We start from the raw sequence: 13,827 nt of genomic DNA on the forward strand, positions 1-13,827 counted from the left end.
CTCAACACGGAAAAGGATAGATTTATCAGTCTGTCCGTAGTAAGGCTTTCCTCAATTACAAATAATCTTGTAACCTCCTCAGTACTGAAGAAAGTGTTGTTTTTCTTTAGGTTGACTGAGGATGGAATGGAGTTTAGGAAACATAATGAAACATGTTTTGATGTTGAATTTCTTAAGAATTTTAGCCAGTTTGGGAGAGAGGGAACTGATAAAAGGCAAAGAGATATATGCTCTTGGGGAAGAAGAGTCTTCCATAGTAGGTTGATGATGGCAGAAAAGAAATTTCTCAATATTTTTAGAGCTTTACTTTTAGAGAAACCATTGTTGAGAAAGGTCCTTTTTAGAAAATTAAGTTAATTTTGAAGCTCTATCTTGTCTGATAATAATCATCTAGCTCTATGTGCCAGGGTGGAGATAATGCCAAATTTCTGTGGAGGGTAGTGATGGGAGGATGCATGAAGGTATCTGTCCGTATGTGTAGGCTTTCTGAAGATAGAGATGTTGTTGTTGTTGTCTTGTCCTTTGAAGAGTCTTAGATGTTTCCGTGTGCTCCTTGTACTGCTTTGGCTATGTCTGTGATTTTGTTTGTATAGAGCTGTTGTTCAGGATTAGGATCTATTTCTTGCAAGGCTGCTGTAATTGCTGGACAGGTAAAGATGTGGGTGTCAGTTCAGTATTGGGGCAGTTGTTGCAGTTTCTATATGTTCTCGTATCATCTGTATTGATCTTCATTCCTCTATAATGTCCTGTTCGTAGTCTTACTATCGTGGTGGAGGTCCTTCTGTCAGCATTGATCTCGGGAATTTGATGTTGTATCACTGATTTCAATGGAATTAGTTTAGCTTTTGCTAGTGCATTGGCATCAGCAAGAGTTATCATATGAGTTTCTTGGTTGAGTTCTCTGGCCTCTTTTGCTAATTTATCAGCTGCCTACATGAGCAGGAATCCATTGTAAAATGCAACTTTTACCTAAACACTCTAGTTGATTTAAGAGTTTATGGATGTCTTGTGTGAGCTTGGTATTGCCATTTTTGATTGCCTCCATAGCTGATCTTGAGTCACTGTAAATTATAATTCCTTCAGATTGTTGAGATGATGATAGATTTAAGTAGGCTTCTAGTGCTTTATTTATTGCGTAGAGTTCACTGGTAAAATTGGAAGCGATTCTCCCAGATCCAACTTTTATTGAAAGTTTTTCACCTTTTGGGAGTAGAAGGAGAACACCAGCGCCTCCATTAATCATATTGGTGTCTGATGATCCATCGGTATAACAAATAACCTGTTTGGAGGATGAAAGAAGGTTGATGGTATTTAGGCCTTTTTCTTTAAGCATTTCTTTTGGTTCTTTTTTTGTACAGAGTTTGGTATGGTTTAGATTTATGGAGGTATTTGAAGGTAAAGGACTGGAAAAATAGAGGTTCTTTGTTTATGTGAACATTTAGCTGATCAAGACCTATTTCTTTCCTGATAGTGTCATCATATTGTAAAGTTGATGATCTGTGAAGTCTGCAATTTTGGTTCCAATGTTCATAAGTTTTTAGGGAGATATGATCACTTTCATAGCTTCTGATATTATTTATGAATTTTATGGTGGCAAATTTTCGTCTGTCCTCCAGCAGGTCAAGCCCACATTCCTGTTGGGCTCTGATGTTGTTAGTGGATGAGACTGCACCAATGATAATCTTGGATGCTTTTGCTTGTATTTTGTCTAGTTTTTTCTTTACCGATGAGGCCGAAGGTGACCAGATAGGTGCTGCATATTCCATTATTGGCCTTATTAGTGTAGTGTAAATAGTTTTGAGGATTTTTGGCTTTGCGCCCCAATTTGTTCCACAAAGCCTTTTCAGTATATTTAATTTTTTTAGAGCTCTGTTGGAAGTGTTAGAGATGTGTTGTGCAAAACGTAATTCCTGATCAAGCGTAATACCAAGGTATTTTGGATTTGTGACTTTTTCAATTAGCTTGTTATTGATCATGACTTTGGGATTGTAGGAATGTCTATTTTTCCTGTCTGTACTAAATGTACTTAGTTTTGTTTTGTCTGGGTTGATTTTGAGTTTAAGTTCGTCTGACCATTTTTCTAATCCTCTCATGGATTTGTTTAGAATTTGCTCTGATTCTGTGATTTTAGCACTAGTGTGCCAGATGGAGATTTTGATATTGTCAGAGCATCTTGTAAGTTTTAAGTCTAAAAAAGCGAGACAATTGTTGGTTTCTAGTTCATAGGTGAATTTAATCTTGTGATGAAAGTTGTTAAGATGATTCAGAAAAATATTAAGGTTATCTAGGTCATGGGAGCATGACCTAGATAACCTTAATATATTATTTTATCATTTTATAAAATTTTATAAAATGTAGCCAGATTTTAGGTTTTAGTGTTGACGAACTAATTGCTTTTTCTTCTAAGTCTTCATGAAATATATTTGCTAGTACTGGGGGAGAGCCGGCTGCCTATAGCTAATCCTGAGTTGTTTTGTTTAAATATCTTGTCTTCGAATCTAAAGTATCCTGAATTGACACAGTGGAAGAGTAAGGTGAAGAATTTCTTAGATAATTTTCTCTTGAGGAGATTGAGAACTTCCTGGGTTCGAACATTAGTGAAAAGCGACACTATGTCAAAGCTTGCCATTAAATCTAATAAGTTTAGTTTGAGGTCTTTGATCTTCGAAATGAAGTCAGCTGAATTTTTTATATAAGAAGAAAATTTTCCTGTTAGGTGTCTTAAGAAAGAGTTTTGTTTAATTTCAAGGAATCAATTTAAAACAACTCGAGCTCATAGAATTTACCATACCCAGAAAACCACTTAAGTAATTCTCTAGACAGTTTGTCTTGGAACAAAACAAAAGAAATTAGCGCTCTTTGAGCTTCAAAATCCCAGAACGCAAATAAATTTAAACTTATCAAAAAATTGGATTATCTTAGATGCACGCAAGATTGTTCCTCATCTCATTACGCTTCTAGCTTTTCAAAAAAAGTAGTAATAAACAAATCTTCCCATTCTCTTTCATCGGCGGAAGAAAGTGTTCTTGCAAAGGGCCTCAATTTCGTTCTTGCACCTACTTCCATTCCAAAAGAATTTTTCCTCATGAAGATAGAAAAAGTTGCATCCTCACTGCCAACCCAACAAGCAAATCTTCTACGTATGAAAGCTATTCACGATAAATAATGCTAGACCCCCTCCTGATTGCCACAGTCATCCTGAACAAAACTGACTACTGCAACAAAATACTTGAATTATTGGAGACAGACACTTTGAACTTAATAATGATCCTACAAGAGTTTCATAACAGGACCAACAATCTTCTAAAAACTACTTCAGAATTACCAAGGCACATTCGTCTTTCTCTCAGATCTGGTCACCCTTTAATCTCACGATCATACGGTCTTCCGAAGATCCATAAAATTCATACTTCCCTAAGACCAATAGTTGAAGATATCGACTCACCAACTTACGACGTGTCTAAATATCTCGCTCTTCCTTAACAAACCTAACAGGAAAATCTTCTTCTTATATAAAAAATTCGGCTGACTTCGTTGCAAAGATCAAAGACCCCCAAACTAAACAAATCAGATTTCATGGCAAGTTTCGACAGTGTCTCTTTTCACAAATGTTCCAACCCAGGAAGTTCTCAATCTTATTCAATCAAGTTTCTATCATGTACCCTGTCCTCTGCCTGTTAACTAAACTCTGCAACCCACACACCTTCAAGTTATCCTTATGGAGCATTCCACAGACCTGTCACCAGTCTTGTCTCTACATCCTTTCCACCACCTCCTGATTCCCCACAGATGACCAAATCTGTGTGCAGTAGTCAAGTTACAGCTGAATCATACTTTATAAAGAGGGATAATAACCTTCCTATCTTTACTTGATGTGTTCTTCAATATCCAAATAATCCCTTAAGCTATTTTGTCAACTTTTGCAGTATGTTCTCTGAAATTCAAATCTCTGTCCACCATTACCCCAAATTTCTAGCCTCATCAATTTCCTCTAATCTGAAGCCATCAATATGATACAAAGTATGTAATCTTATCATCCAGAAGTGCATTACCTTATATTTTGCAACATTAAATTGACAACCCTTGTTTTTTTTTTCCCACAGTGTTTTATATTAAAAATAATTCAGTTTACATCATCTTGCAGGATATCCACATTTACATTTATCAACTATTACCCTCCCTAATTTTGATCACTACATTACTACGTTTAAATTAAAAAAAAAATATTTAATATGAGAAAGAAAGAGGGGAAGGAGGATGAAAGATGCGGAATGCATTTTTATTTGATCATTTAGTGCATATTATGGTATCTAATTAGCTCAATTTAGTTGTTTTATCCTGTTCTGGTTATACCTAATATAATCCATTATACCTGATGAATTATTATTACTTTTTTTTTAGTAAAGGATGATTTTTCCATAAATATCCTGAGTAATAAACTTGATTTTTGTAGGAATGATGCTTGCACTGAAAATGCAGAAAATGTTGATAATGTAGATGATTCTCCTCAAGAATTAAGGTAATGTCAGTTCGCTTCTTTGAACTTTCATTAAAAAATTCTAATGCAGAGCTGTATTCAGATACAGAGTGTATTAAAATGTTGAAATTTCAGTTTAACATGAAACAAACTAAACTTTATAGTAATGGAGTCTTCCATTTGCAGACATGTAGACCAAGATTAATGGATTATTTGTTAATCAAAATATTTTTGAATTACAAAAAATAAATCAGACATATTTGGATAATTTGAAGGTCAGGATGATGATGTTATTTTATGTAGAGCTAAAAAAAATCCTATGCCAAATAGTTTATTCTGTGGTTGGATTATGTTTACTATAGATTTTTAGTTTCTTTAGTACATACGATGTGTTTCATCATTATATAGCCACCTGGATAGTGAATGAACAAGAATGGGTTGGCAATTTGGGACTTAGTTGACCAAATTGTATATTCTGTATTGTCTTAAATCATAGATAAGTATGATGGCACAAAATGATACAGTATCATAATGGCATTGTACTATTTAAATTTTTTGTATTCAATTTTTGTTGTACCATCATTTTTTATTATTATGCACCTTCATCTAAGTGTAATTCTCAAAAAATTAACAACAAAAAAACCTGCAATTACAATATTTATGCAACATGCAATATTTATGCAATTACAATATTTATACATAAATATTGTATCTGCTTGTATTGTTTTTTTACAATTTTGCATATATCTATTACTGGATTTTTCTTTTAATTAAAAAAAATCATATTATATTGTGGAAGTTTCTCTTATTATGTCCCACTATTAATAAAAATTATAATTATAAGATCAGAAAAGGACTAGAAATATAAAAGAGATAATTCTTGGTAATTTTTGTTTGATATATATATATATATATATATATATATATATATATATATATATATATATAAAAAATGGACGTGTGTGTGTTTATGCAAACCTGACAATATAGCAAAACTTATCGTATCAATATTGTATCAAAACTTATTGTATCACTTAAATGAACAAGGTTTTCTCCCTCTTTTTTCTAAAAACATGAGGTGAAAGTGGTGTCTCTAAAAATAGACAAAGCATTGTATTGGTAATACAATGTAGTTTTGTCTAAAAAAAAAATGTCAAGATCACAAATAATACTACAACCAAGCAAATGAATTAGTGTGTGTGTGTATATATATATATATATATATATATATATATATATATTTAGTCTTTTTCTCCATGTATTCAAGAATATATTCATTCCATCTAAATGATTTTTATAACTTTTTCCAGTAAATAATAAAAGAAAATGCTTTGAGAGTAAAAGAGGATACATTTAGAAAGCAGACAGGGAAAAATGCTGTTTGAAAAGTCTCAAAGAATATGTGAAATTAATTTGTTTGGTACATAAAATGATTCTAAAAATTAAATTGATATTAATGATTTTTGATTCCTTTTATACGCATATGCTTGCAGTCTCAATTTTTTAATTTCATGAGAGGTTATACATTTATATCAAAATTTTAAAATTATATAAAAGAATATAGTGGGAAACACACACAATAAAAATAAAAAAAAGTAATACTCGACAGAAAGTAATTTTTTGGCACTCTAAATAAACATTGTTTTTTATAGATGGCGTAAACACATTTTCAGTAGATGTAAATATGTCACTTCATTGGTTGTTTTTCAAAGGCTTTTTAGGAAAGCAGGAATTATAGACAAAGTAGCATCTCTGAAAATGGAACATCAGAAAATTTTATTTTCAGACCAAACTTTACTAAAAACAGAATACTATTAGATTTAACATCAAAAGCATAAATGAAATCATAAATATATTATTGTTATTATTATTATTTATATGGGCACTCCATGGAGTCAAAAGACTTATTGCAGGAGACCCACTCTATTCATTAACACAATACCTATCATACATCTTCTTTAACTATTCACTATTGGAGACACAACCACCTCTGGCAACCCATTCCACTTGCTCACTGCTCTCCAAGAAAAGAACCTAGTCAATACACCCTTACTAACCACACATTTAGATAGCTTCTAAATGTGACCCCTTGTTTTCCCCCTACTCCCCAAGTATTGAAAATTTTCTTTTGTGTCAATGTTATAGTATCCCTTAAGTAACTTATGTTTCTCTCATATCCCCTCTCCTCTGCCTGTCAGCTAAACTGTGCAACCTATACACCCCCCTCAATCTATCCCCATAGGGAACATTCCACAGACCTGTCACCAGCTTGGCCACTCATTTCTGAATCCTCTCCACAACCTCCTGATCCCCAAGAAACACAGGTGACCAAATCTGTGCACAGTAGTCAGCATACGGCTGAATCATAGCCTTATCAATAACCTCTCTATCTTTACTTGTCAGTGGGCTCTTCAGAATCCAAGTAATCATCTGAACTATTTTGTCAACTCTTGCAATTTTCCTCTGAATTTCAAATCTTTATCCACCATCATCACCAGATCCCTAGCCTCATCAATTTCCTGTAAACTAGTACCATCAATATGATACAATGGGTGTAATCTTTTCATCCCAAAGTAAATTGTCCTTTGCACACACTATCAATTTATTTAAATTATCTTATAAGATATATACATCACTTTTATCAACTATTGCTCTTCCTAGTTTTGCATCATCGGCAAAATACTGAATGTCCCCTTCAAATGTTATGCTATATCATTAATATACAAATTAAAGAGTAGTGGTCCTAGTACAGAACCCTGAGGCACTCCACTAGTCACCCTCATTCACTTTGATTCCACTCCACCATACACCATCCCCTCTGATATCCATCAGCACCCCCTCCCCTCTCCCATCCATGCCACCAGCCTCATATTTATTCCCATTTGCTGCAACTTATGTAATAGTTTTCATGTGGTATTCTGTCAAATGCCTTTGCAAAGTTCAGCAGTATCATGGTATAGCCATTTCCTTTATCCAATTCTGCTGTCACCTTATTATAAAAGTTGAATAAATTACTGAGGCAGGACCTACCTTTTACAAAGCCATGCTGCCTTCTATAAAGTATCTTATTCCTATCCATTCCTAAATTTTACTTTTAACCAACTTTGTCCAATACTTTAACCACCACTCCAGAGATACTAGCTGGTATGTAATTTGCTACTCACAACCACCTCTGGCAACCCATTCCACTTGCTCACTGCTCTCCAAGAAAAGAAGCTAGTCAATACACCCTTACTAACCACACACTTAGATAGCTTCCAAATGTGACCCCTTGTTTTCCCACTACTCCCCAAGTATTGAAAATTTTCTTTTGTGTCAATGTTATAGTATCCCTTAAGTAACTTATGTTTCTTAAGGGATACTATGTTCCCTTAGATATTAAGTATTAAGGGATATTCTGTCTTGGAGCCACCTTTATGTAATGGAAATATCTTGCCCTCTTTCCCCACTCTCTGGGAACCTTGCCAGAGTCGAGACTTAGATTAAACAACGTCATCAGAGGCACTGCCAGTTCACTTTCACGTTCTTGTTGCACACATGAGCATCATCCCAGTAACTGCAGTCACCACCTGGGTGATGTACTCTTGCAAAGTGATCATTTAGTAACTGAAATATTTCTTCTGCTTCTGTCACTTTCCTGCCATCAGCACTGAATAAAGTTATAATCATACTTTCTCTTTTGGATTTATTTTGGTCTGCTTAGCTAGTTTCCTCTCAAAATCTATTTAGCCTTTCTTAACAGTAGTTACCCTTCTTCTTTATTCTTTATACTGTTCATGGGGATGCTGATCACCTTGTGTTTATATTCCATCCATGGTGCTTTCTTTTTTTTTTTTGCAGTTCCTGCTCTACATTGCTAGTCATCCTCTTAAACCCTACTCAGTTTATCCTCCTGACCCTGAATATGTACTCTGATACTGCCTTGCTCAAACAATTGTTGTCTACTTCCCATGCACTAATGACATTCATTCCATGTAGTTTCTTATGCCATGGCACTGCTCCAAGTTGCCTCCTAAATTTGTCGTAATTGCCAGCTTTGTAGTTTTGCATAAATCCTTTCTTGACTGAAATCTCCACGTGTTGAGCAACCTCCCAGGACAAGACTGCATAGTCACTTTCTCCGATCGGAGGAGGAATTAGTACTGCAGTTATAGCTAGATCTTCTGATACTATTACCAGAGCCAACACTCTCAAACCTTGGTCCCTTCCATCACATGCTGTTTCAGGTAATGATCCCTTAGTAACTGTATAAATTCTGTTTGCACTTTGTCATGTGCCCTTTCCTCCTTCCAATCTGTATCACTATAGTTGAAGTCTCCTCATTGTGCTAATCTTCTAATGCATGTTATCCACATTTTCTTTTGGATCCTAGGTCTATAGCAGCAACAATATCCATTACATTCTATCCCTGTAACTACATCATTTTTGACAACCTGGTCTCGCTGATGCCAATCATTTTTAGCCAAGTTGAGCTGACCAATGCTACAGACTCCTCTTCTTTATTTCTGATACTTCAGGCATTCATTTACATGCATTTCAACAACCCCTTGGGCCCACAGTTATTCGTACATAATGTCATCACCTGTCTATTCAGAACCTGGGAAACTGCACTCAGCTCTTCATAATCATTCCTGCACTCATACTTATCTATCCTGGGGTGGCTAGACACATACTTGATTGCTTTTTCCCTAATCTCTAGTTTTCCCTGTTTACACTTCCAAACCCTCACTAAACAACACTTTCTCCAAGCACCTAACTCCAAAACCATTTAAGTGCATTCCATCAGGTATATACAAGTACTTATGTTCATCATATTCACTCCACATATCTATAAACTGCACACCATTCCTCCTGCACAATCTTCTCATTATCAATCATGGCCCTACTCCTCAATTCTATCCTATTATCCGAGGTAGCAGTCTATTCTTTCTTGCTTTTCATTTTTGCTTCTTCTAACAACTCTTTCATATCTTCTTTCATTGCATATTTCACACCTTTCAAATCATTTGGGCCTGCCAAAACAATTATTTTGTTTGCTTCTTTCTTCTGCAAACTTAAAGCTTCACTAACATCCTTTATCTTTGCACCTGGGAAACATGCTTTTGTCACTTTCTTATTAAGTATATCTCTTATTATCGAATCCCCCGCCCCATACAATACTATCTCTTTTCTCCCAGTTTCTCACACTTTTATGCTTTTCCCATTCACTCTTTATTTCATTCTCCATCCTTCTGTACCACACGCAGTAGTTTCTTCAGTTGCTTGAGCTCACGTTTTATCCTGTGAAGAAGATAGGCATGCAATTTCTTTCCGTGCTAGCATCCACATTATTACTTTCAACCATTTCCTTCAAAATCTTATTTGTATTTCATATCTTCTCTCATTACATATTTTTCACCTTTCAAATCATTTGTGCCTGCCAAAACAATTATTTTGTTCGCTTCTTTCTTCTGGAAACTTAAAGCTTCGCTAACATCCTTTATATTTGCACCTGGAAAACATGCTTTTCTCGCTTTCTCATTAAGTATACCTCATATTATCGAGGTATACTTAATGTATACCATAATGTTTGAGTTTGGTATACCCTAAAGGTATACCAAACTCATGAATTTTTTGAGTTTGAGTTTGAACAGCTATTATAGGCAGTATTTAATGGATGGAGGGCATGTAGAGAGTGAGAGGCATAGATCTAATCATATAATCAAAGAATGTAATTATGAATGGGGATGGCAAATCTGTCTCCAATTTGCAAGAGTAGTGGTTAGCCAAATCAAGACTTCTTGAGGAAAGAAACTGCAAACTGGCAATAATAAAAGCTTAGCAGACAGCCTGGAACCATTGTATCTAATGTGGAGTTAGGTAGAAAGGAAATAAATGCTGCTAGGGAACTAATTAAGAGCTATCACTATAATAGCAGCAATGTTTGAATGCATTTCAAAGGTCAGGAATAAAGAAATTAAGCATGCAGTCTATAAGAAGAAGATGGCATTGTGGAGCCAATGTAAAGAAATTATAATAATCGGTTTCATGAAAACTATAAAGAGCAAGCTAAGAAGGTAACTTGGCTTGCAAGAATAGCTGAAGTATAACATGAGCAACTTTTTTTTTTTTTTAATCATGAACTTGTGATTTAAAAAAAAAATAGCTTGTGACCACTATTAGGAAGGATAATGGTCATGGGTGAGCAACAAAATTAATCCACTATTTAAAAATGCTGCCTTAGTTCAAACTGAATAATTTACCATGACTTAAGGATATATAAAACCTTTTCTCTATGAAATTTTCACATCGATCTTCCAAATCAGATTATTGAAGTGCTCCTTTAAACTTGCAAATATTGCAATATACATATATAGATAGATAGATATTTAAAAATGGATTTGAAACTTGTTGTCAACTTTATTCTAGGAATGACACATCTATAACTGAAAATAATAAGGATCCCCAAACATCTGAACAGCAAGGGTGAGTCATTTTCTGCTTTAGTACATTTATACCGTAATCGAAACAGCGCATCTTTTTTTTTTTTTGGAGTGCTATCTTATTACCATAGGATTTATACAACAGAATATAGTGAGATAATGTTAAAACATGATTAGTCAAGTGCCATAGCTCTTCAGATAATGCTATGAAAATGGTGGATACCATTCTCATAGCATTATCTGAAACATTATAAGCATTATAAGATACCAAATTCATCCATCATAATGATGGATGAATCTGGTACTGTAACACTTTAAGTAAATTGAATTTCTGATATTGTGGAAATGGGTTTAAAACTTAAATGCCAAAATGAAAATGATGCACTCAGAATGTCCAATAAGATACGTAGCATATCTTGCTAGAGATAATGGATATCTCTATTACTCTGTACTTTCATGGAAAATAGAAAAGATCATTTAGTTATCTTAAAATTAATTTGAAAATATCGGTTGCCAGACATTTTTTATAATTTACATAAAAATATTTGGATAGGTCACAGGTAGAAGCTAGAAGTCAGGATGCTTTAGATGGTGCAGAAGAATCTGATGCAATTCCAGGACCTCAGTTGATGATAGGAGAAAATGGTGAGATTATGATAGATGAATCATCTCTTGTTATACAGAGAACAGAATCAACTGTTGAAAGAAGTGAACGTGTTCATCATACAAGTGAAACAACATATAATTCATTTAAGAAGAAAAAGACAAATAAATACTCGTGGACTGATGAAGGTAATTTTTTATGGATTTTGTTCAGAAGGATGATGCGTTTTTATTTATCTTAAATAAAAATAACATATAGCATAGTTTATAGCAGGGGTGTTCAACCCGTCGATCGTGGAGAGATTTTTGGTCAATCTCTTGTGTATTCCTCCTTCCTTAAAAATTTAATTAAAACTGAAAACATATTATTTTATTTATCATTATTTTGTATTATTTTTAATTCGCTTTAAGTGTATTGCTATTGTTTATTTATTTTTCATTAAAATTGTCAAATCAGTAATTTTCTTATGAGTCCAGGTAAATTAATTAATTTGGATCAGTGGAAGTCAAATAGCGAGCCGAGTGAATACGATTATAAGCAAAGTGTAAAAACTTGATTGTAGCTTAAATATTAAATATACATTACATTGATTTTTTACTTAGGTTAAGTCCCATGTGAATATTGTAAAAAAATAAACTTTGTTTGTCTCGGTATAGTTTGTATTAGATGTTTTTGTAAATAACTCTTTTGAAGCTAACTGTATATACTGCTTTAAAAAGAATATGTTAGAGTGTTAAAAACAATGACAATGTTTTTGTCGCCGAAGCTGTACATGGCGGCAATAGAAAGATTGTTATTGAAACTTGTATGTATGAGAACGGCTTGCAGGCTCTAAGTGTAAACATCTCTGAAGTTAGTCAGAAAGAGTTCGAACAACTTTCCGATGGCCGGCAACTTACAATCAAAAGAAAGCGGAGGAGAACAAAAGGCGTTCCGAACTTGAAACTTAAGATGAAAGAATCATACCGATTCTTTGGGGATTGCCAAACTTCATGCGATGTCTGGGAGGAGGCCTAATAAAAAGGGACTGAAGCAAGCAGAAGGGGTCCCGGTTCCAGAATTGCCATCAGAGAGACTGCCCGGATCCACGTTGCTTGAGAGAGGAGTTTCCCGCTTCCAGACAGGAGCTTCTCTATTCAAGACGTCGCTAGAGAGAGCGACTACTTCTAGGCTGCAAACAAGGTCTCAAATTGCCGAAAGGAAGAGTTCCAATTGTCAGAGAAAAGTTTCCAGGCCAGGTTAATGTCAGACATTCACCAGGGTGTGTTGCGTTTTTATGAATCAAACGACTTCACTGATATTGCTCAGTTAATGGTATTTATTCGCATGGTATTTAACATGTTACGTTAGGTTAACATATTAGGTTAACGTGTCCACTCTCCAGTCAAGAGGCTACGGGTTCGAATCCTGTCGTGGGCATGGACGTTTGTGATTGTCTGTGGAAGAAATAGTGGTGGCAGTCAGCGGAAAATGGCGTTGGTGTAGTTGCAGTCAATTCGTGGACTGTGAGTGGTGGAAGCAGAGTTGTAGAGTAGATGCCCTCCCTCGATGAGTCTTTGGAAGCCCTCGAGGTGATAAATAATAATAATAATAATAATTTCAAGATTATACAAATGATGGTACAACATGACAAAATTTCATGCCGGCTGAGGTGTCGCCCGGTGAAACAAGTGACCCCGTTTTTTCGGCAGGGAACCAGGGTGAACAGTGAAAAGTCAGCTACCGGAACAAATCTGAAAACACACCCTAACTCAACATCACCAGAGTTAAAGATCGGTACATAAGAAGCCTGAATGGCAAAGAAATGAAGCTAGCTGAGGAATTAGATAAGTACCAGATTGACATTATAGGGGTGACTGAAACAAAAAAGACAAAAACTGGTGAGATCTTTCTGAGCAATAAATACAAAATGTTATATTCAGGCAATGACAATCAAGGAAAAGAAGGAGTAGCCATAGTATTCAACACAAAATATGAAGCTAATCTTCTTGAATGGCAGTCAGTCTCAAGTAGAGTAATGTGGGCAAATATGAGAATGGGGAACTGGACAATGAGACTTATTTGTGCCTATGGTCCCACAGAAGGTTCTACTAAGGTAGAAGTGGTGGAAATTTTTGAGGCTTTAGAGAAAGCAACTGACACAATTAAAAAGGAAAAGTTGATCCTTGTTGGAGATCTAATTAGCAGAGTAGGAAATGATTGTGAGACATACAAAAATATTTTTGGAAAATTTGGAGAAAAGAGCAAAGCTAATAATAATGGCAAACTGTTGGATTTCTGCTCAGGACATGGACTGGTTATTACTAACACCATGTTCCAATTTA

At 34.8% G+C, this 13,827-nt stretch overlaps 1 protein-coding gene across 1 annotated transcript in view; it reads left to right on the plus strand.

The window, feature by feature from the left end:
* LOC150104973 (uncharacterized) overlaps window positions 1-13,827 on the plus strand; it is a 103,679-nt gene that overhangs the window by 43,723 nt on the left and 46,129 nt on the right. Inside the window, exons 4-6 of the mRNA XM_090396083.1 lie at window positions 4,454-4,519; window positions 10,886-10,942; window positions 11,453-11,691. Coding sequence (XP_090252209.1) covers window positions 4,454-4,519; window positions 10,886-10,942; window positions 11,453-11,691 — 362 coding nt within the window. The remainder of the gene's footprint in view (window positions 1-4,453; window positions 4,520-10,885; window positions 10,943-11,452; window positions 11,692-13,827) is intronic.

Source organism: Typopeltis vanoorti, chromosome 7, assembly GCF_054136105.1.
Source record: "Typopeltis vanoorti isolate ZY-2024b chromosome 7, IOZ_Tvanoo_1.0, whole genome shotgun sequence".
Lineage (NCBI taxonomy): Eukaryota > Metazoa > Arthropoda > Arachnida > Uropygi > Thelyphonidae > Typopeltis > Typopeltis vanoorti.